Source organism: Mobula birostris, chromosome 17, assembly GCF_030028105.1.
Source record: "Mobula birostris isolate sMobBir1 chromosome 17, sMobBir1.hap1, whole genome shotgun sequence".
NCBI classification, from domain to species: domain Eukaryota; kingdom Metazoa; phylum Chordata; class Chondrichthyes; order Myliobatiformes; family Myliobatidae; genus Mobula; species Mobula birostris.
This window is the reverse complement of record NC_092386.1, coordinates 57479931-57504280: the sequence shown is the minus strand read 5'-3', so window position 1 is coordinate 57504280 and position 24350 is coordinate 57479931. Positions and strand designations below refer to the sequence as shown.

At 40.3% G+C, this 24350-nt stretch overlaps 1 protein-coding gene across 1 annotated transcript in view; it reads left to right on the top strand.

The window, feature by feature from the left end:
* The window catches only part of spata6l (spermatogenesis associated 6-like), a 68022-nt gene that overhangs the window by 2458 nt on the left and 41214 nt on the right, over nt 1-24350 (top strand). Inside the window, exons 3-4 of the mRNA XM_072281774.1 lie at nt 4680-4817; nt 22730-22781. Of these exons, the coding sequence (XP_072137875.1) occupies nt 4680-4817; nt 22730-22781 (190 nt within the window). The remainder of the gene's footprint in view (nt 1-4679; nt 4818-22729; nt 22782-24350) is intronic.

Sequence of the window (24350 nt, the reverse complement as noted above, 5' to 3'; positions counted from 1 at the left end):
TGTGCCAACCATGTAACCTACTCGAGAAGCTGCTTAGAATTTCCGTACCATGTAGTCCTCTATTTTTCTAAGCTCCATGTATCTATCTAAGAGGCTCTTAAAAGACCCTATCATATCTGCCTCTACCACCTTCATTTGCAGTGCATTCCTTGCATCCACCACTCTCTGTGTGAAAAACTATTCTCTGATATCCTCCTTGTACCTGCTTCCAAGCACCTTAAAACTATGCCCCCTCATGTTAACCATTTCAGCCCTGGAAAAAAAGCCTCTGGCTATCCACATGATCAATGCTCCTCATCATCTTATACACGTCTATCAGGTCACCTCTCATCCTCTGTTGTTCCAAGGAGAAAAGGCCAAGTTCACTCAACCTATTCTCATAAGGCATGCCCTACAATCCAGGCAACATCCTTGTAAATCTTCTCCGTACTCTCTCTATAGAAGCCACAATCTTCCTGTAATGAGGTGACGAGAACTGAACACTGTACTACAAGCGGGGTCTAACTAAGGTCTTATATAGCTGTAACATTACCTCATGGCTCTTGAACTCAATCCCATGGTTAATGAATGCCAACAGACCATGTGCCTTCTTAACAACACTGTCAACCTGGGCAACAGCTTTGGACATGGACCCCAAGATCTCACTGATCCTCCACATTGTCAAAAGTATTACCATTTACATTATATTCTGTCTTTAAATTTGACCAACCAAAATGAACCACTTCACACTTATCTGGGTTGAAGTCCATCTGCCACTTCTCAGCCCAGTTCTGCAACCTTTTGATGTCCCACTGGACAGCCCTCCACACTATCCACAACACCTCCAACCTCTGTGTCATCAGCAAACTTACTAACCCATCCCTCCACTTCCTCATCCAAGTCATTTATAAAAATCATGAAGAGGAGGGGTCCCAGAGTAGATTGCGGTGGAACACCACTGGTCATCATCCTCCATGAAGAATACAAACCATCCACAACCATCCTTTGCCTTCTGTGGGCAAGCCAATTCTGGATCCACAAAGCAAGGTCTCCTTGGATCCCATGTCTCATTTCTTTCTGAATGAGCCTCACATGGGCGACCTTGTCAAATGCCTTACTGAAATCCATATACACTACATCCACTGCTCTACATTCATCAATGTGTTTTACACCCACAAAGAATTCATTCAGGCTCTTAAAGCACGGCCTGCCCTTGACAAAGCCGTGCTGACTATCCCCAATCATATTATGCCTCTCCAAATACTTATAACTCCTGCCTTGCAGGATCTTCTCCAACAATTTGCCCACCACTGAAGTAAGACTCACTGGTCTATAATTTCCTAGATTATATCTACTCCTTTTCTTGAACAAGGAAACAATGATTGCAACCTTCCAATCCTCTGGTACTTCTCCTGTCCCTACTGATGATGCAAAGATCAACACCAGAGGCTCAGCAATCTCCTCCCTCACTTCCCACAGTAGTTTGGGGTATATTTTGTCCAGTCCCAGCAACTTATCTAACTTAATACAGCTCCAGCACATCCTCTGTCTTACTGTGTCTACACTCAAGCACTTCAGTCCACTGTAAGTCATCCCCACAATTGCCAAGGTCCATTTCACTGGTGAATACTGAAGCAAAGTATTCATTAAGTACCATCACTACCTCCTCCGACTCCATGCACACGTTTCCACTATCGTACTTGATTGGTCTTATTCTCACACAGCTCATCCTCTTGCTCTTCACATACCTGTAGAATCCCTTGGGGCTTTCCTTAATCCTGTTTGCCAAGGCCTTCTCATGGCCCCTTCTAGCTCTCCTAATTTCATTCTTGAGCTCCTTCCTGGCACCCTTGTAATTTTCTAGAGCTCTAACAGTAACTAGTTTCTTGAATCTTTCATAAGCTTTCCTGTCCTTCTCAACCAGATTTTCTACATCCTTTGTACACCATTTTTTTTTACCCTACCATCCTTTCCCTGCCTCAATGGAACATACCTATGCAGAATGCCATGCAAATGTTCCCTGAACACTTGCCAGATTTCTTCCATGCATTTCCCTGAAAACACCTGCTCCCAATTTATGTTCCCAAGATCCTGCCTAATAGCATCATATTTTCTCCTACCCCAATAAAAAGTTTTCCCAAATTTTCTGCTCATATCCCTCTCTAGCACTATGGTAAAGGAGATAGAGTTGTGGTCACTACCTTCAAAATTCTCTCCCACCGAGAGATCTGACATCTGACCAGATTCATTTCCCAATACAGTACCAGATCAAGCACAGCCCCTCCTCTAGTCGGCTTATCTACATATTCCGTAGGAAACCTTCCTGAACACACCTAATAAACTCCACCCCATCTAAACCCCTTGCTCTAAGGAGATGCCAGTCAGTATTAGGAAAGTTAAAATCACCCATCACAACAACCCTATTATTATTGCACCGTTCCAGAATCTGCCTCCCTATTTGCTCCTCGATGTCTCTGTTACTATTGGGGGGGTCTATAAAAACACCCACCAGAGTTATTGCCCTCCTCCTGTTTCTGACTTCCAACCACAATGACTTAGTAGACAAACCCTCCATGATCTCCTCCTCCTCTGCAGCCGCGATACTATCCCTGATCAGCAGTGCCACTCCCCCACCTCCCTCCCTGTCATTTTTGAAACATCTAAAGCCCGGCACTCTCAGCAGCCATTCCTGCCCCTGAGACGTCCAAATCTCTGTAATGGCCACAACATCATGGTTCTGGTATTGATCCATGGAGTTAGATGGGTGGCCAGTCTACTGATAATGACTTAAGGGTTAGGACAGATAGCTATTCACAAACTGAGGTCTTTGGAAAAAGAGAGACGGGTAAATAGACTCAGGGCAAAAACGAGAAAAAAGGTTGCCAAGTGAAGACAGCTCGAGCCAGACTTTTGAGCTGAGGATTTATGGCAGGGCAGAGAATGGGTGGAAAGAATTGAAATGGAACTGATCAAACAACATCAAAGCCTTGTTCCAAAAAGGTGGACCAAAGGAGGGGAGGTTTTGAAGAAAGCAGCACAGTTACCTGACCCTTTTCTTGCAGTTCAGGATAAGGATTTGGGGTAACAAACAGCCCAAGGTTATGTATTGGGAGGAAATAAGGAATAGATAACCATGGGAATTATAGATCAGCAAGTCTGACTTCAGTGCTGGGGAAATTATTGTAGAATACTCTTTGAGAAAAGATTTACAATAATTTGGAGAAGCATAGTCTGATTAGCTCAACATGGCTTTGTGAAGGGCCTCACAAGCCTGATTGAGTTCTTTGCGGATGTGACAAAGCACCGCTGAACGTAGAGCAGAGAATGTGGTGTACGGATTTTAGTAAGGTGCTTCATAAGGTTCCCCATTGTAGACACATTCAGAAAGTCAGGAGGCATGTAATCCATAGAAACTTGGCTGTGTATATTCAAGATCGGCTTTACTACAGAAGACAGAGTGTGATCGTAGATGGGAGTATTCTGCCTGGAGGTTGGTGACCAGTGGTGCGCTGCAGAGATCTGTTCTAAGACCCGTGCTCTTTGTGATTTTTAAAAATGACTTAGATTGCTACTTAGAAGGGAAGTTTGCGGATGACACGAAAGGTTGGTGCCATTGTGGGTAGTGTGGAGGGTTGTTGTAACTTGAAACAGAACATCAACAGAATGCAGAACTGGGCTGAAAAGTGACAGATCGAGTTTAGCCTGGCAAACTGTGAAATGATTCATTTGGGAAAGTCAAAGTTGAGGCGGAATTCAGGGTTAATGACAGGATTCTTAGCAGTGTGGAGGTGCAGCGGGACTTTGGGTCCATGTCTACAGATACCCAAAGTTGCCATGCAGGTTAATAGGATAGTTAAGACAGTGTATCATGTTTCGGCCTTCATTAGTCAGGGGATTGACTTCAGGATCCGCAAAGTAATGTTATAGCTCTATAAAACCTAGGTTAGACCACACTTGAATGTTGCATTCAGATCTGGTTGTGTCATTTAGGAAGGATATAAAAACTTTAGACAGGGTGCAGTGGAGGTTTACCAGATTGCTGTTGGACTAGAAGACATATGAAGGTAGGTTAAACAAGTTTGGAGCAAAGGAGGATGAGAAGTGACGTGATAGAGGTATACAAGCTGATAAGAGGCATAGATCGAGTGTATAGCCAGAGAATTTTTCCGAGGGCAGAAATGTCTAATACAAGGGCACATACTTTTAAGTGCTCTGCCCGGTGTGACAGTAGAGGCAAATATGTTAGAGGCATTTCAAAAACTCTCTGATATGCACACGGATGATATAAAAATAGAAGGCTATCTGGAAGGGAAGGTGTAGATTGATCTTTGAGTGTGTTAAAATTTCAGCACAACATCTCAGGCTGAAAGGGCCAGTACTCTGCTGTTATCTTCGATGTTTTATTGCATATTTATAGAGACTGGTTATTAATTGCCAAAAAAGAATTATTCTCGTGAAGTCTGATTATGTAATATCTGATAATATGAGGAATATAAAGGTCTGAAAGGGCTGAATATCCTTAGCAAACTCCCGAAACAAAAAGTATCATGGCATATGTTAATAAGGTTTTTGCTATTATATGTGGATTAATTTTTTAAATTCTTCTTGAATGAGTCAGCATGAATAATCTTGAATAATAATTTAATGAATATTATGTACTAAATGAGTTGTTGTTACACTTTTTCCCCTGTTTCGTTCAGGTAACCTGTCCAGGTGTGATATTACCAATAAAAGATGATGTGTACCTCAGTGTTTGTATCCTTGGTCAGTATTGGAAAACAAGGTGTTTTCTCCCAGTTTTCCCCCTGCTTATTCATGAAAAATTTCAATTTGAAAAGGTGAGTTTATCCAACATTTGATTTCATTGAACTGCATTGTTATACCACATGGAAATAAGCCCTTTGGTCCGACTGGCTCACGCTGATCAAGGTCTCCCATCCAAGCTCATCCCATTTGCCAGAGTTTGACACCACAATAGTTTAAACAACTTTAAATTTCAGCACCCATTTTTAAAGATGAAATATAGGATTCAGGTGAAGACTTGTGTTGTAGGAACTGGGTTCAGTTTGACAAAGATCAGGTGTTGTTAAATGTCATTGGAGGTGTAGGGTCTGAAAATAGGGATACAGGGAGGAAATATGAAAGGCTTAAAGGAGGGAATGAAGGATCAGGGAAAGGAAGAAAGAAGGTAGTGATAGTAATTGGAAAAATGAAGAGAGACAGGAAAGGAGAGGAAAAAGAAAAGATAGAACATGGAGAAAAAATATAGATACTGTAAATTGCCCTTAGAATCACTGTATAGTAGGAGAATCAGGGGAAGGGTTGAGGTTAATGGGTATGCTGGGGAGCAAAAGAAATAAAGGGGAAAGGGAATGGCAGGATAGCTCTAGCTCTATTGCAGGGTTCTCAGCCTGGAATCCCTGGGGCCCTTAATTAATTGTATTCATCAATGGCATAAAAAAGGTTGGGAAACCCTGCTCTAAGCCATCATGGATTCAATCACTGTTCTCTCTGAGCTGCGTGGGTGCATGGCTGCACAGTAACTGAAGTGCTCCCCTGCACATAGCCTTTGTTGTTGTGCAGTTGGATTTTTCTTTTATATAATGTTAATATAGTTTAGAAATGATATAATATAATTTTGAACTCTGTATTAATACAATTGTGAAATACCCTGTAATTAATTATGTGTTCATGAATGGAATCCCTAAATTTTCCAAATAATAAACATGTCATAATCTTCACTTTGAAACATTTTAGAGCTTCAGCATATTTTCATTATCAGTGTTTCGAGTTACAACACTGTTATAAATTGTAACAATTAATGCAGAATGGAAGTCAGTAGCTCATTGTTAATAAACTGCCTGCTTACTGAATGCAAAGTGAAAGGTTTTATTTTTTGTACTGTAATTTCATCAATTAATAAATCAGATCAAAAGTGTGTGATTTTTCAGTTTTTGTTCTAAGTATTCATAGTATGCATATTACAAAAAAAACCTTATAGTGCCATGCAGTTTTCAGACCATGTAAAAATCTCCTGCACAGAGCAAAGGCTGGTCTGTGCAGCTGTACAAAATATAGTGGGAACATTGGACTCAATGTTTCTTCACACATCCTAAAGATATGCTATTCAATTGGATATTGTAAATGACCCTTAGAGTCAATGGATGGTAGGGGAATTGGGAAGGGGTGGTGGAAAATGGCTATTTCCATCTGCCATCTACACTGCTACCCCCCTTCAAAATTCTCCATTCCGGTTTCCCTCTCTCACCTTATCTCCATAACCATCTTCCTTCATCACCCTCTGGTGCTCCACCCTTCCCTTTTTTCCATGGTCTTCTGTCCTCTCCTATCAGATTCCCCCTTCTACAGTCATTTATCTCTTTCACCAGTCAAATTCCCAGTTCTTTACTTCACCCTCGGCCGCCAGTTTAACCTATCACCTGCCAACTTGTACTTCTTCCTTCCCTCCCCCACCTTCTTACTCTGACTTCTCCCGTTCCTTTCCGGTCCTGATGAAGGGCCTTGGCCCAAAATGTCGACTGTTTACTCTTTTCAATAGGTACTGCCTAGCTTCCTGAGTTCCTCCAGCATTTTGAGTGTATTGCTGTGGTTAATGGCTATGCTGGAGAGAAAAGAAAATAAGGGGTAAAGGGAATAATGGAATTGTTCTAATCATCACAGATTCAATCACTGTTGCAGCTGCGCAGGTGTGCGGCGTTGTTGCAACTGAAATGCTCCCGCACATATAGCCATTGTTGTCCTGTAGCTAGAATTTTCTTTTATATAATAATATAATTTTTAAATTATGCTAATTTTGAAATCTATGTTAATATAATTGTGAAATACCCTATAATTAACTATGTGTTAATGAATATAATCCATAAATTTTCTAACATACCATAACCTTCACTATGAAACATTTTAGGGCTTCAATATATTTACTTTGCCAGTGTTTCAAGCTACAACATCATTACAAATTGTAACGATATACACAGAAAGGAAGTGAGTAGCTCATTGCTAATAAGCTGCCAGCTTGTGAAGTATTTCTTTTGTTATACTGTAATTCATTTTCCCCTTCAATTAATAAATAAAATCAAAAATATCATTCTAAGTATTCAGAGTGTGCATATTACACAAAAAATAAGGTGCCACATAGTTTGCAGGCTGTGTAAAAATTTCTTGCTCACAACAAAGATTGGTCCACGCAACTTTAAAAAAAATATAGGACTCAATATTTATTCCCACATCCCAAGGATATGCTATTAAATTGGATACTGTGATTTACCATTAGAATCAGTGGATAGTAGAGGGATTGGTGGAGGGGTTGTGGTTAATGGCCATGCTAGAGAGAAAGTGAAATAAGTGAGAAAGGGAATGACGTGATTCTCTTAGCCATTATAGACTCAATGGTCTAAGCAATTTACTACGCATTAAGGAAATACAGTAAAATAAAGGTGATAAAAGTACCAAGTTGCTGTGCATCTTCTTGGTATATGATACAAATTTACATTGATTGCAATGTTCACTCGGGGAGAAATACAAAAAACAGTAAGATTTTATCTGCTGAGGTGTATGGTAGGGTCTCAATTCTGGGTTAAATAACCTTGATAGTACTTCTGTTTGAATTTAATAGAATAAGATGCACATATTTTCCAATGATTTTCCAATGATTTTCACACTGACCTGATGGGTGTTTATTTGGCTGTGTTAGTAATTGAATTTTGGCTTGTCTTCTCATAACTTTTATGCCTTGAGGCTTCATTGGTATTGGTATGGCACTGTTATTCTTAATGATTTTATGAATGAAGTTATAAATATGTTGATTATCACATTATTCTTACTGCCAGTGGTTATTTTTATAGCAGCTATTTCTATTTATTAACCTGTGTGGAGAATAATAGTTAAATTTGACTTTCTAGTTCAATATGAGTTTCTGTCAATTGTTTCCCTTTCTCATTCATTGGTATTTTATATGCAAATAGACTTTGGAGGACAGGCAGGATTGTGTTAAATTTTTGAGAGATGTTTTTCTAAACCTTTTATAATGGTACACATCTGGAATTGCTTTCAGGTTGTTTTGCTATTTTAACTCCTTCATATGTTGAACTTCCAGAGTCTAGATGTTTTGTTAAATGCTTTATACCAAATTAGTTATGTCACGTTGAATCATCACACTGACAAATGTTGAGGTATGCTAGTAACATCAAGAGGACACATCATAAAGTTGAAAACTAAAAACAGTTTTGATATGTAACGTATTATTACATGGATTTAGTATCAATGTATTGGTCAGAAGATAGGTCTACAACCTTGATGACAGTTCTGTTGAGTCATATAATCATATTTTGGCGTGTCATTCTTAGAGATTGAGACAAATGTGTGTTGGGAGAGGGAGAGGAATACAAAAATTAGATGTGTGGTCAACATGGGTGAAATTATTGGTAGACTACAACAAATAAAAGTAGGAAATTGAATTCTCTCTGCTATGAGGTAATGCATTTTCTGTATGGGTGAGAAGGGACTGCACAATAAATGTTAGGGTACTGAGAAGTAGTGACTTCAGAACACAGGACTACTCAAAGACAGGACAAGTAGGAAAGACAATATCTTATATGGGTATTTCCTATTTTCACTGAGGCGTAGAATATAAGGACAGAATTGTTGTGCTAATATAGAAGTAAGCACCTTCTCCTTAACTGCTTTTTTGGAGGCTTGATATCTTTGGAGCGCTCCTGGGCTGTTTTGTGCACTTGACCAGTTACATCCCTAACAAGTCAAGGATGATGCTTATAGGGTGTAGGTACTATTCTGGATGAAATGGTGTAATAACCTCTCTGGATGCTATTAGGTCTCCTTATCCTCCGACAAGAAGTGACAACTCCATTACTGAGAGAGTTGTGGAATGATGCTGCTGAGTTTGGTAGGCTCATCAAAGCAATGCATTAGCCACACCTTTATCTGTGAATACCCTGGGCAGCAGCACATGATTCTCTCCTTCAAAGCAACTTGTACATCGAGCACTTCACAATGCAGTCGCAGAAGCAAAATCCAATTCAGGTTTATATTCACAGACATAAATGATATGAAATGTGCTTTGCAACAATACAGTGCAGACATAAAGTTATTGTAAATTATGAAACTAAATAAATAGTGCAAAACTAAGGGAATAGTATAAAAGTATCAAGAGACTCTTCGGAAAGCTAATAGTGGAGGAGAAGAATCTGTTTCTGAATAACTGAATGTGGGCCTTCAAGCTCCTCTACCACCTCCCTGATGGTGGTAACAAGAAGGGGGCATGTCCCAGATGGTGAGGGTCCTTAGGGATGATGCCACATTCCTGAGGCACTGTATCTTGAAGATGTCCTCAATTGTGGGGAGGAGTGTTGTACCTGGAAAGCAGCTAGTTGAGTCTACAATCCTCCGCATCCTCTTGTGATCCTGTGTATTGGAGACTCCATACCAGGCGATGATGCAACTAGTCAAAGTGCTCTCCATCATACATCTATAGAAATTTGTCAGAGTCTTTGGTGACATACAGAATCTCACAATGAAAGAGAGATGCTGCTGTGCCTTCTTCATGGTTGTCTCAGCTTGTTGGACCCAGGGTAGATCCTTCAAGATATTGATGCCCAGGAACTTGAAACTGCTCACCTTTTCCGCCACTGACTCTGCAAAGAAGACTGACGTATGTTCGTCAAACTTCCCCTTCCTGTAATTCACAATCAGTTCCTTGGCCTTGCCATCATTGAAGGTGAGGTCGTTGCAACACCACTCAACCAACTGACCTATCTCACTCCTGTAAGCCTTCTTTAGCAGGATCCGAGGATCTCCATCAGCTGAGTAAGTGGCCTGAGGAATAGCAAATGGAGCTTAATTCAGATAAGTACAAGGTGTTTTCATTTTTGGGAAGTCAAATCTAGATTGGATTTCCACAATGAATGACAAGGCCTTGGGAAATGTTATAAAACAGAAGAACCATGGAGTACAAGTACATGATTCAGAAAAAGTGGAGTCACAGGTAGACAGGAGGTGAAGAAGGCTTTTGGCACAGGAGTCTTCTAAAGTCATGGGACTGAGTATAAAGATTAGGTGGTCATGATACAGGACTTGTAGTGTTCACTTTTGGTCGCCCTGCTATAGGAACGAAACTGGAATGAGTGCAGAAAAGATTTTCGAGGCTGTTCCTCGATTGAGTTATAGGCAGAGGTTGGACAGGCTAGGACTTTATTCTTTTGAGCTTAAGAGACAATGGTGATCTTACAATGGTGTGTAAGTTCATGAAGACTATAGATACAGTGGATGCACTCAGCTCTTTTTCCCAGAGTTGGGGGATCAAGAGCTTGAGGATGTAGGTTCAAGGGCAACTTTTATACGAAGTGTGATATCTGTGCAGAATGAGTGGCTGAAGGAAGTAGTTGAGGCAGGTACAATAACTACTTTTAATAGACAGTTGGACTAGCACATGGATTGGAAGGGTTTTGAAGGTTATTGGCCAAATGGTTGCACATGGGACTAGCTTGAATGGAGTATGTTTATATGCTGTATACACTATAATTCTGTGACTCCTTTTCCATCTGAGATTCCACCGACAGTGGTGTCAATGGCAAATGTGTTTATCCACATGCTAATGAGCGTACCGAAAGGAAGGAAAGATTAAGCATGTTTGCTTCAAGTATGCCTGTGTTGATTGTCAGCGAGGAGGAGGTGTTATTACCAATTAGCACTGACAGTAGCCTCCCAATTAAGGAAGTTGAGGATCTACTTGCAGAGTGAGGTACAGATCCCCAAGATTTGAGTTCTGAGGGATTGAATGTGTTGAATTACAAGCTGTAATCAATAGACAGTAGCCTGACATACGTTTTACAGTTGTCTAGATGCACCAAAGCAGAGGGGAGAGCCAGTGAGATTGTGTCTGTTGTAGTCCTGTTGTGGCAGTAGGTAAATTGCAACAAGTCCAGGTCTTTGCTCAGGCCGCAGTTAATTCTGGCCTCAACCAACCTTTCGCAGCATGTCACTATGGTAAATGTGAGTGGTACTAGGTGAGAGACATTGAGGCAGATCACCCTATTCTTCTTGAGCACCAGTATGATTGAAACAGCTTTTGAAGCAGGTGGGAACCTCAACCCACAGCAGTAAGAGGTTGAAGATGTCCTTGAACACTCTAGCCAACTACTTTGCACAGATTTTCAGTATCCGGCTAGGTACACTGTCAAAGGCTGACACCTTACAAGGATGTTCAGACATGGGCCTCCAAGACAGAAATTACAGGGTCACTGGATGCTCTGGGGATTTGCAGAGGTGTAGTGTTATTTTCCTTTTCAAAGCATGCATAAAAGGTGTTAAGCTCATCATTACCATTTATGCTGTTAGATTTTGCCTTGTAGAACTAATGGCATACAAAACTTGCCACAGTTGTCATGAATACAATCTTAAAAATCGCTACGATTATTAGAATAGATGGGCAATGTAATCTCTGCATCTTGAATGAAAAGGGTATGCTACTCCATAGAAATAACTGGCACATGCAATCCAAAGCTCCTCCACTTCCATTCCCTCCAGCCTATACTGTACCTCTTTACTTCAGGGACAATGACGCATTTCACTGTATATTTCATGCACATGGGTCAAATAAACTTAAATCATGAATTATGTGCCAAGCAATCTTTAACTGGTATCCTTGTTCTACTTTCTTCCGCGTCAAAATATCATACATTGATTATGTTGCTAAATGAGGTGTAATTTTCAACTTTAAATTGCTTATTCATTTACAGAAGAAAACTTTGGTGCTCAGCAATTCAATCCTCCCTTTAGAGAAAAGAAGTTCCTAGCATCTTGTCAGATCAGATGCCTAGTTCTCTTTCCCTCTATCCTTAAACTTATTGTCCAGAAATTATTAGCTTCTTCCCTCCTTTCCTATATAACCATAACTACACAACCAGATGCAGATGAAGATTATGTTGATAGGGTAGAGTATAATGACTTGCAAAACATCTTCCTCATCTGTCTATTTCATTCTTTTCCATCTTGCTCCCTAATTATCTTGTAGCTCTTCCCACTCCCCTCCTCCCCTGCAGTTCCAGGTTATTGCTCAGGTATTTTAATAAGTTAGAGAAGAAGTAAAAGTAGATAACAGTGAACTTGAAGTAAATAAGGATGAGCCACATTACTTAAGTGGTTGAGGCATTGTATTTTCTAATGTCTTTGAAACTAAAACATGCAGAAATCTTGTATTTTCTGAATTGAATATCTGAGGATGAAGAGCAACGGACAAGTACAGCTGGCTTTTCAAGCAACATGATAAAGTTTAATTGCATTTATTTGTTTGTTTGTTTATTTATTTATACAGCATGCCAACAAACCCTTCTGGCCCAACAAGCCCGTGCTGCCTAATTACACCCATGTGACCAATTAATCTACTAACCTGTACGTCTCTGGAATGTGGGAGGAAACTGGTGCTCCCAGAGTAAACCGGCACATTCACAGGAACAATGTGTAAACTCTTTACAGACCGCTTTGGAATTGAACCTGGATCACTGGCGCTGTAAAATGCATTGGTAACATTAATAATATAATGCTATTTTCATTGAAAAAGGCTCCAGCTAAGAAGTATCCAGAGACCAATTAGTATTTCTTGTTCCACAGCATGACTCCAGACATCAGCAGGACCACCTATGTCTCAAGCCACAGAAGATGGGTGGAATTTTTAATGAATATTCCTCCTTGGTGTTTACTGGAGAAATCATGGTTGTTCAAGAGAAAAGGGAAACAAATGTAGATATTCTGGAAAACATTCATATTACCAGGGAGGAGATATTTGCAACCTTACAGTACATTAAGTTGGATAAATCCCCAAGGCCTGACAGAGTACAATCACAGACTTTTGGGAGGGTTGGAGCAGAAAGTCTGGAGGCCCCTGAAGAGATATTTTCTTCATTGTCAGCCACTGGTGAAACTTCCAAAGACTGGAACTTGGCTTACGTTGTTCCATTGTGTAAGACAGGTAGCAAAAATAAGCAAGGGAACTATAGGCCAGTCAGCCTGACCTCTCTGGTGGGGAAGTTACTGGAGTGAGTTCTTAAGGACAGGATCTACAGATTTTGGACAGACAGAGTCTGATTAGGAGGAGTCAGCATGACTATGTGTTTTGAAAGTTATGTTTGATGTAACTTGTAGAATTCGTTAAGGAGGTAACCTAAAAAGAATAATGAGGCTGGATGGTGACTATATAAACTTTAGCAAAGCCTTCAACAAGGTCCTCATGGCTCCTCAGATGGAAGGTAATGTTCCATGAGATCCAGGAAGAGCTAAGCTAGTAAGCTGGATTCAAAATTAGCTTGGAGGTAAGAAGCAGAGGGTGGTTGTTTTTCAGAATGGAGACCACTGACTAGTAGTGTGCCTCAAGGGTCAGTGTTGAGATCCTTGTTATTCATTAGTTATTCATTAGTTATAAGGCTTGATCAGCTAGTCTGCAGATGACCCAAGATTAGGAGGTCATGAGGAGCGGTGACTTTATAGAAATGTTTAAAATTATAGGGCCATAGATACGGTAGATGGTTATAATAGACAATAGACAATAGGTGCAGGAGTAGGCCATTCGGCCCTTCGAGCCAGCACCACCATTCACTGTGATCATGGCTGCGTTCCTGCCTTCTCCCCATATCCTTTGACTCTGCTATCTTTAAGAGCTCTATCAGTTAGAACTCCTTCTTGAAAGCATCCAGAGAATTGGCCTCCACTGCCCTCTGAGGCAGAGCATTCCACAGATCCACAACTCTCTGTGTGAAAAAGTTTTTCCTCAACTCCGTTCTAAATGGCCTACCCCTTATTCTTAAACTGTGGCCTCTGATTCTGGACTCCACCAACACTTGGAACATGTTTCCTGCCTCTAGCGTGTCCAATCCCTTAATAATCTTATATGTTTCAATCAGATCCCCTCTCATCCTTCTAAATTCCAGTGTATACAAGTCCAGTCGCTCCAATCTTTCAACATATGACAGTCCTGCCATCCCGGGAATTAACCTTGTGAACCTACGCTGCACTCCCTCAATAGCAAGAATGTCCTTCCTCAAATTTGGAGACCAAAACTGCACACAATACTCCAGGTCTGGTCTCACCGGGGTTCTGTACAACTGCAGAAGGACCTCTTTGTTCCTAACTCAACTCCCCTTGTTATGAAGGCCAACATGCCATTAGCTTTCTTCACTGCCTGCTGTACCAGTATATCTTTTCACCAGTATAGATTTTGGATGAGGTGAGCAGAGAAAGATTTAAAAGGGACCTGAAGGGGGCAACCTTTTCACATGGATGGTGGTGAATATATGGAATGAGTTGCCTGAGGAAGTGGTTGAGGCTGATACAATAGTAAGATTTAAAAGGTGGGGAGAGTCTTGGAGGGATTTGGGCCAAATGCTGAAAGTTAGGACTTGCTAGGTGAAAATGTGGTCAGCATGGATTTATTGGGCCGAAAGATCAGTATCTGTGCTGATTGCTGTTTGACTCAATGACTGGAAAATCTTTGACAAAATCTCAGGATTTCCAGAGGTGTAGTTTGAGAATGAGTGTTCTTGTCATCATGACAACAGTTGATGGTGATGTGGCATCAAAAATACCCAATAAAGTTAAAGTCAAGGATGTTGCACTTAAACCAGAAAATGCTGGAGGTAGTCTATGATGAAGAAGCTTCAATAGTCCTCTAGTTCTCTCCACTCCACCCATGCCTCTGCAATTTCAAGCATGCTTATTTTCTTGCTTTTCCAGTTCTGAAGAAAGGCTGTTAACCTGGAATATTACTTATGTTTCTCTTTCCACAGATGCTGTCAGACCTGTCATCTAGATCTAATATTACATGTATTCATTTCAGATTTCTAGCAACAGCAGTTTTCTTTTGTTTTTCCAGAACTTTGTACCAACTGAAGTTGTATCTTGCACACGGGAAGATTGTTAATGGAAGTCAGTCGACTTAATCTTGGGTTATCCCCATAAAAATTCATAATGACGGCACTCTAGGCACAATCAATTACGCGTTCAAACATCTTCCTTGCATCATAAATTCAGAACTAGAGATATTTTCTGATGTCCATAGAGCTTTACATACTTCTCACAACTTTTTAGACAGTGAAGTCGTTTGTGGTCACATGCAACAGGATTTTTTCATCTTTTAGATTTTGGGAAGACAAGTGGGATAAAAATTTGTACTACCGAAGTGCCAGAAAATGACTTTGTCTCCTTACCCAACATTTCTATCATTGAATCCATATCATCTACTTTCTGAAGTTCACCATTTAAGAGAACTGGATAATCAGCATAAAAACTGGCTACAAAGTGGATAGTAATTTCATTGCTGGCTGTTGGTACGAAGCCCCAAAAGCATTCAGGAGGCTTAACAGTAACCAGGACATAGCTTCCTGCTTGATTGTGAGGCAATCGATTATCCCTGCAAGTAATCTAAGTGATAACCCTGCCCATACTCCTCCGACCTCATCTCCAGTCGGGGCTCCGAAGTCCTTCCAGGTGAGGCAACACTTCACCTGTGAATCTTCTGGGGTCATCTATTATGTCCGGTGCTCCCCATGCAGCTTTCTCAGTATTGGCCCATCATAAATTGGGGGACTGCTTCATTGAGCACCCCTGCTCCATTTGCTAAAAGCAGAACTTCCCGGAGGGCAAACATTTTAATTCCGATTCCACTATGTTAAGCATGTGAAACTCTGTCATTTGATATCTGTAAATTGCACTGCTATACATCAACAAATTTAAAATTCATAGAAGCCCTCTTCAAACTTAATGTCTGATTCCTGCTAGAAACTTCACTAATGAAGCACAGGAGTACTACACCAGAGGTATGTGACCACAAGGTTTAATACCACAAGTCCTTTGCATTGTGCCTGGACAACTTTCTGCACACAACCTGCAGAAGTCACCAGTGAGTAACATCCGGAATTGTAGATACTGTACAATGTTATAGAGCAGAGGGAAGTATGGTCAGACAGTTCGTCATATCGTTGTTTAAGGAGGATAAATAAAAGGATAAAGGCAGGAGATCCATTGTCACTCTAGCTGCTTACATTGCTACCTGGAATATTACAGAAGTTCACCTAATGTAACACATTAGTAAAATCTTGTGATCATCTCCAATACCAGAATCACAGCAAATACACCACCCAGCTATTTATATGAAAGCGTCCTTTATTTGTAAGACACTCATTGTGCATCCATTTACTATATTCTCTAATGAATTGCTGATCACTGTAAAACAAATAAATTGGCAGGTTGGTCCATAGGATAAGAACATAAGAAATATGAGCAGGAGCCGGCCATCTAGCCTGTCGAGCCTGCTGTGCCATTCAATAAGATCATGGCTGATCTGCCCATGGACTCATCTCCACCTACCTGTCGTTTCCCCATAATCCTTAATTCCTCTACTATGCAAAAATCTATCCGACCTTGTCTTAAATAGATTTGCTGAGGTAGCTTCCACTGCTTCATTGGGCAGAGAATTCCATGGATTCACCATTCTCTGAGAAAAACAGTTCCTCCTCATCTCTGTCTTAAATCTACTCCCCCAAATCTTGAGTCTTTGCCCCCAAGTTCTAGTCTTCCTCCCAGTGGAAACAACTTCCACGCCTCTTATCTACCCCTTTCATAATTTTATATGTCTCTATAAGATATCTCATTCTTCTGAATTCCAGTGAGTACAGTCCCAGACAACTCAGTCTCTCCTCATAATCCCTCACCTCTGGAATCAACCTGGTGAACCTCCTCAGCACCACCTCTAAAGCCAGTATATCCTTCCTCAAGTAAGGAGACCAGAACCGCACGCAATACTCATTGCATGGCCTCACCAGTACCCTATACAGCTGCAGCATTACCTCCCTGCTCTTAAATTCAATCCCTGTAGCAATGAAGACCAACATTCCATTTGCCTTCTCTGTAGCCTGCTGCACCTCCAAACCAACCTTTTGTGATTCATACACAAGCACCCTCAAATCCCTCTGCACAGCAGCATGCTGCAATTTTTTACCATTTAAATAATAATCTGCTCTTCCATTTTTCCTTCCGAAGTGGATGACCTCACATTTACCAACATTGTATTCCATCTGTTAGACCCTTGCCCACTCACTTAACATATCTATATTTCTCTGCATACTCTCCGTATCTTCTGCACAATTTACTACACAAGATACGCTACACTCAGTCCCCTCTTCCAGATTGTAAATCTATATCGTGAACAACTGCGGGCCTAGCACCGACCCCTGCAGCACACCGCACTCCACTGATTGCCAACCAGAGTAATACACAGAGTAAATCCCAACTCTCTGTTCTCTATTAGTTAACCAATCCTCTATCCAACTCTACATCACCCCAACTCTATGCATCCTTATCTTATGTGGCATTTTATCGCATGCCTTCTGGAAATCCAAGTAAATAACATCCATCTGTTCCCCTCTATCCAATGCGCTCATTTTATCCTCAAAGAACTCTAGTAAGTTTGTCAAAAATGAACTGCCTTTGTTGAATCCATGCTGTATTTGCCTAATGGATCCATTTCTTTCCAGATACCTTGCTATTTCTTCTTTAATGGTAGCTTTAAGTATATTCCCAACTACAGATGTAAAACTAACTGGCCTTTAGTCACTTGCCTTTTGCCTGCATCCTTTTTTTTAAACAGTGGTGTGATATTTGTTGTCTTCCAATTTGCCAGGATCTTCCCTGAGTCCAGAGAATTTTGGTAAATTATCATCAAAGCCTCTACTATAACTTCTGCCATTGTCATGGTTCCATTTAGTTGTTCCCCTTTAATGCTCTTTTCTCCCTGATTATGCCCTAATTTCAGCCATTAGATTTCCAATTGCTGCTAGTTTACTTAATTATGGTACACCTGGTTTGCATCAGAGATGGTGAAATAAGTACAAACGTTTGTACGATGGCGTCACTACACAGGTCGCCAGTTTGTTGGTCTATTCTTGTTCGATACTTCGTTCTCTCGTCCGCTTAGAAGCGTTAGTTTTATGTTTAGTTCCTAGTTCTTCTCTAGTTTCAAGATAGTCCCTGTAGATCCCGTCTCCTTGTCAAGATTCCTCCGGCTTGCTGTTCTACGTTCACGTCTACGCCAGCATCCCCAACTCAGTCGACATGCCGGTGTCCTACTCTTGGGTTCTCCTCAGTCGCCTCGTGCAACAGCCGTTTCTTTCAGTACCCTAGGATGATTTCCATCAGAGCCACGGGACTCATCTATCTTCAGGCCCACAAGTTTTCGCAACACTTCCTTTTTAGTAATAGCTATTGTATCGAGGTCCTCACATCCATAGCATCTCTCTTTGGCATGTTAGATGTGTCCTCCACCATGAAGACTGACATAACATAGTCATTCAAAGCTTCTGCCATTTCCTCATTGCCCAAATTTCAATTCCCCCTTCTCATCCTCCAAGGGACCTATGTTCACTTTAGCCACACAGTAAAGGCTTTATATAATTATAAAAACCCTTACCATCTGTTTTTATATTTTGTGCTATTTTATTTTCTATCTTCCCTTTCTTTATTACTCACTTAGCAGTTCTTTGTTTCTTTTTAAAGTCTTAAAGGATGTTGTTGCGGGTGAAGAAGTAAACAGTATCATATCATTTTAGTCAAGCATGTTCAGAACTTCAGGCAGTTACAGTTTAATGATCTTGTAAATCATACTGCTTCATTGTCATGCTGGTTTGGAGGCAGTGCTATTGAGAACTCTCTTCTCAGAACTTTTGGTTATAATATCACCAGGGCAAGACTACTGCACTTACAACAATGTTTAGCAGACTCAGCCAAAAGGAGATCAAGCAAGATATCACAAACATAATAAGCAGAATAGGTGAACTAGTTGATGTGATATATTTGGGCTTTCAAAAACCCTGCAACATACCACACAAGAGATAATTAAGTAAAGTTAAGCCACACAGTATAGTATATTATAGCATGGAATTGATGATTATTTGTCAGAAAATAGATCAGGAATAAATTTTCATATTGAGGCTGTGACCATTGTGTTGCCACGTGGATTGGTGTCTGGGCCCCAACTGTTCATAACCTTTTTCAACTATTTGGATGAGGACATCACATGTAATATACCCACGGCTGCTGTTGCTAGACATCTAAGTGGACTGTAAGAGGTGTTCTGCAGAATGTATTCAGGCTAAATGAATTGGCAAGGACATGACATGTACAATGGAATGTGCAAAAATTTGAAGTGATCTACTTTGATAGAAAAAGTGGAAAAGTAGGATACTTTAATTATGCGAGTTTAAAAGTAATAGATGTTTAGAAGGACATTGTTTTTTTTTCATTAGTTTTTCAAGATCTCTGTATTATTAGCAAAAAAAGCATTTATTCCCCATTTTAGATTGTTCTTGAGGAGAAACCCTTATGAATTACTGAAGTTCTTCGGTTCAAGGTGCTCTCCTAGTCTTATTGGGTAGGGAGCTTCAGTGTGTACATCGAGTGATGATGAAAGACCAGTAATATGTTTGCAAGTCAAAACGTTGTGAAGCCTGGAGGAAAATGTGCAGGTGCTGGTGCTTCCATGTACCTATTACCCTTGTCCTTTTTTAGTAGAGATAATGGGATTCGGTGTGCTGTCGGATTAATTTAGGCGAGTAACTGCAGTGGACTTCATGCTGTACATGATAGACAGTGTAACCACAACGCATGTGATGGATGGGTTCAATTTAAGTGGGCTGCTTTGTCTGGGATCACGTTGAGCTTTTTGGACGTTGTTAGAGCTGATCTTCCAGACAAATGGAGAATACCCCATCGTTGTCTTGATTTGTGCTTTGTAGATGGTGGAATTAGGATCTGAGTCAGTCAGTGCAGGACACCCAATCTCTAACCTGTTCTTATAAGCAGTTATTTATATAGGTGATCCAGTTAAATTTCTAGTTGGTGATTTACAGGAAAGATACTAGCATGGATAGAAGATTGGCTGAATGGCAGGAGACAAACAGTGGGAATAAAAGGGGCCTTTTCTAGTTGGCTGTTGGTGAGAAATGGTAAGTGCTGATGTTGGCACTGCTTCTGGTCATGTTGTAGGTCAATGATTTGGATGACAAAATTGATGGCTTTGTAGCCAAGTTTGCAGATTATACGAAAATAGGTGGAGGGGCTGGTAGTATTGAGGAAGCAGGGAGTTTGCAGAAGAATTTAGACAGATTAGGAGGTGGTAGATGGAATATAGCGTACAAAAGTGTATGGACATGCACTTTGGAAGGAGGAATGAAGGTTTACACTGTTTTTGAAATGGGGAGAAAATTCAAAAATCAGATGTGCAAAGGGACTTAAGAGTTCTCATGCAAGGATCCCTGAAGGTTAATTTGCAAGTTGAGTTGGTGGTAGGTAAGGCAAATGCAATGTTAGCATTCATTTTGAGAGGACTAGAACATAAAAGCAAGGATGTAATCCTGAGGCTTTATAAGGTATTGGTTAGACTGCACTGGGAGTATTTTAGACCTCTTATCTAAGAAAGGCTGTGCTGATATTGCAGAGGGTCCAGAGGAGTTTCACCAAAATGATCACAGGAATGAAAGGGTTAACATTGGAGGAACACTTGATGGCTCTAGGTCTTTACTCACTGGAGTTTAGAAGAATGAGGGAGGAATCTCATTGAAAGGCCGATAATAGAGTGGACGTAGAGAGCATGTTTCTTGAAGTGTGGGGGTCTAGGACCAGAGGGCACAGCCTCAGAATAGAAGGATGCCCCTTCTGAACAGAGAGAAGGAGGAACTTCTTTAGCCAAAAGGTGTTAAATCTGTGGACTCATTGCCACAAAGGTTGGGAGGCTAAGTCATTGGTTATATTTAAAGTGGATGTTGATATATTTTAGCAAGGGCTTCAAAGGTTGTGGGGAGAAGACAGGAGATGAGGTTGAGAGGGATAGTAAATCAACCACAATAGAAAAGGGGAGCAAATTTGATGGGTTGAATGGTCAAATTCTGCTCCTACGTCTTTTGGTGTTATGCTGGTACTAGGTGACTCACCAAAGTTAATGACATTGAATGCAAAGTGGAGATGGTTCTTACTTGGCCCATTTGCAGTGTAAGCAGTTTTGCCATATATTAGCCAATACTTGAATGTTATCCTTGGAAACAAACTGCAGAAAGCTAGTTTGGAGGCTTACAAGCAGTTAGTCTTTATTGCAAGAACAACTGAGTACAAGAGTAGAGATTTTTGCCCAAATTATACACAGCTCTGAGGAGAACACATCTGGGATATTGTGTTCAGAATCAATCTCACCAACAAAGCAGCAATATCCTGGGGGCGGAGAAAGTTCAGCACATTTAGCATATGAGGAAAAGGGACCTACACTCTCTTGATTTCTAGAAGAATGCGGAGTGATCTTATTGAAACATAAAGTTCTTAAGCAGCTTAATTGCAGATAGTTATTTCAGGTTGGGGTGTCTATAACAAGACATAATATTCTCAAAATAATATGCAGTCATTCATGACAGAGATGAGAAAAGAGTTCTTTATGCAATGGATAGATTATCTGTGGAACTCCACCCCGCAAGGCAGTGAATGCCAGATTGCTGAATGTGTTCAAGATTGATAGGATTTTAGGCACAATTGGAAATGAAGGATTTGACGTTACCACCAGAAGGTGGTACAACCATGATCTTATTGAATGCTAGAGCTCCCATCCTCCAGATGTCATTTATTATGTTCTTACATCTACTGCCTAAGGAAAGATGCATTTTCTTTTGAATTACCAGGTTAAAAACCAACTGACTTATCAAGTGGAGCTATTAAATTGTCAGTACTTATACTGATGGATAAGCTACAGATCCTATGTTGATGGACATTCAGAAAAAAATGTGGTCCTCTGGGGCATTAACCTCATGGATATTCTGTGATATTTGCTGTATAAGTAAACGCCCTGGAAGGTAGAAGAAAGGGATAGGATCTAATCTTAGCCAGGTCATAATGTTGATAATTGCATTAATTCTTCTCATTGTTCAGACATTGACAGAGTTGAATCAGCATATGTGTGTGAGAAATACCTAATTTTTTTTTCAGGAGGGCTGTCTGTACGTTTCATTTCTCTATTTTTAATTAGAAGGACACAAATGTGGCAGATCATTTAGTGTTCTTTCCATCAGTAGGCCTAACATCTGGCCTCTACAGTACATCATTTTGTGCTCTCTTCTACAAGTGATTATGTGGAGCCATGAGAGAGTAAAAGTGTGGTTGTTATACATTAGATGAGTCTGATGAATGAAATTGAATACAGATTTGTATGTATAACAATGGAGGATGAATAGGGTAAATTAGTATAATGATTATGTCACTGGGCTAATATTCAGAGACCAAATGCCTTTAAATGTGATAGGGAGATGGTCCTTATTTAACACTTTTGCAGTGTAAACAGTACTTGCCATTTATCAGCTCATGCCTGAATGTTATCCTCAAAATCAAACCACAGGAAGTTAAAATTTCTCTACTGGACCAGATATTGTCACTTTCACTGATCTAGGTAAGTTCTGAGGTAATTGTCTATATTGCATCCAAGATCCTTTTTGGATTCGTTCTTCAGAACTCTGATTGGCTCTGAATGTTTTTGACAACCCCCATGGTGCTTATAAGTTAAATAAAATCACATGTGATTTTGGCAATGATTACTGCTGATACAATAACTGCATCCTACGTTTTGTTTTTATACTGTTTAATACCATGTTCATTTATAATTTGTATCCTACAATTTCATTTACCCCATTCCCTTCAACAGGTGTTTGGGAAAGGTATTGTTGATCCTGCTGATGTTGCTGCATTCTTGGAATGTATGTACAAAAAAATCAATCATTATCTAATAACTTTATATCAAAATCATTTTTGTTGGTAGTAAGTAATATTGACAAAAAATAACATTGTATTTAAAATTTATCTCAGTGTTATACAGTACAAACTGATATATTTATCTCAATAAGCTCTGTGAGAAATTTTACCTTGTTCTCCCTACAAAAATGAAAGCAGTTATTAAGTTAGATAAGACTAGACCAGGAGCTCAGTTTGAATTAATTGTAGCATTCCTGACTTTAATTCATGAGGTTCATGGCTTGGGTGATTCCAGAAACAAAGAATTAGGATCATAATTTCTGATCAACCAAAACTTTCTATGGGGAATATTAGCTTCCTACTGCATTCTCATTTGAATAATTTCTATGTTTGGCCAGTACTAATTGTATTGTTCATGGGCTGAGTACTCGGCATGGTCCAGGCACATAACAAGATCCAATTGAAACTACTATACATTAAGTAAATGGGAGGTGATGATTCACTAAGTCTCACAGTCATGGAGGAAATTAATTTGACCTGGAAAAGAGTAAAGAATGCCTGAACTTGGAAGAGAACAGGCTTTATGTCTTTGCATGCTATACTGATAGTCTTAATTGAAGAAGTAGAAAAATCAAGCCAGTCCTCATAACACAACCACAAAAGAAATTGAATAGTTATGGATGTTAGTCCCTCTGGGTTGATGTAAAGATCAGGCTGCCTGCAGCAAAAAGAAACACAATGAGCTTTAGTGGGAGGTTGAAGTTTGCAAATGCATCTACAAAACTCATTTCTAGTCAAATCCGCAAAATGCGCTTGACAGTACTTAGCTTAACCTGCGCTGTCACTCACAATCAAGGAAGAAAAGCGTGGTGTGGCAAAGAAGATAGGATAGCTTGAGTGGAACCTATTTACGTGGGCTTCTAGTCTTATGTTTGATCATGCATAGTGGCAGTCCAATTACAGGTGCATCTCTAAACAATTAGAACTAATTTCACAAATAATACACTGAAGGAAGGTTGCATGGGATGTGATATCTTTCCATGTGCATTTTGGTGTAAATCACACCTTCAGTTTCAAACGCTTCAAAGGTACATTTAATGTCAGAGAAAAGTATACAATATACATCCTGAAATGCTTTTTCTTTGCAACCATCCACGAAAACCGAGGAGTGCCCCAAAGAATGAACAACAGTTAAATGTTAGAACCACGAAGTCCCCCCACCAGCTCCCCTCCCTCCCGCGTGTAAGTGGAATCAAGCAACAATCCCCCTCTCCCCCACTGGCAAAAAAAAGCATTAGCACCCACCACCAAGCACTCAAGCATGAGCAAAGCAACAGCAAAACACAGACTTGCAGTTACCCCAAAGACTCTGCGTTTTATCTAGTATTCGGCATACCACAGGCTGGCTCTCTCTCTCTCCTCCTAATAAGGGAGAAAGAGATGTCTCCATTTTCACAGCGAGCAGGGAGACATAACAAACAACTTGCTGGTTTACGATGTTAAAAATCCATTACATTGCTTTTTTTCAAGCTTTGTGCCCAAAGATCTGGGCACACAGCTGTAGATATTCCAAC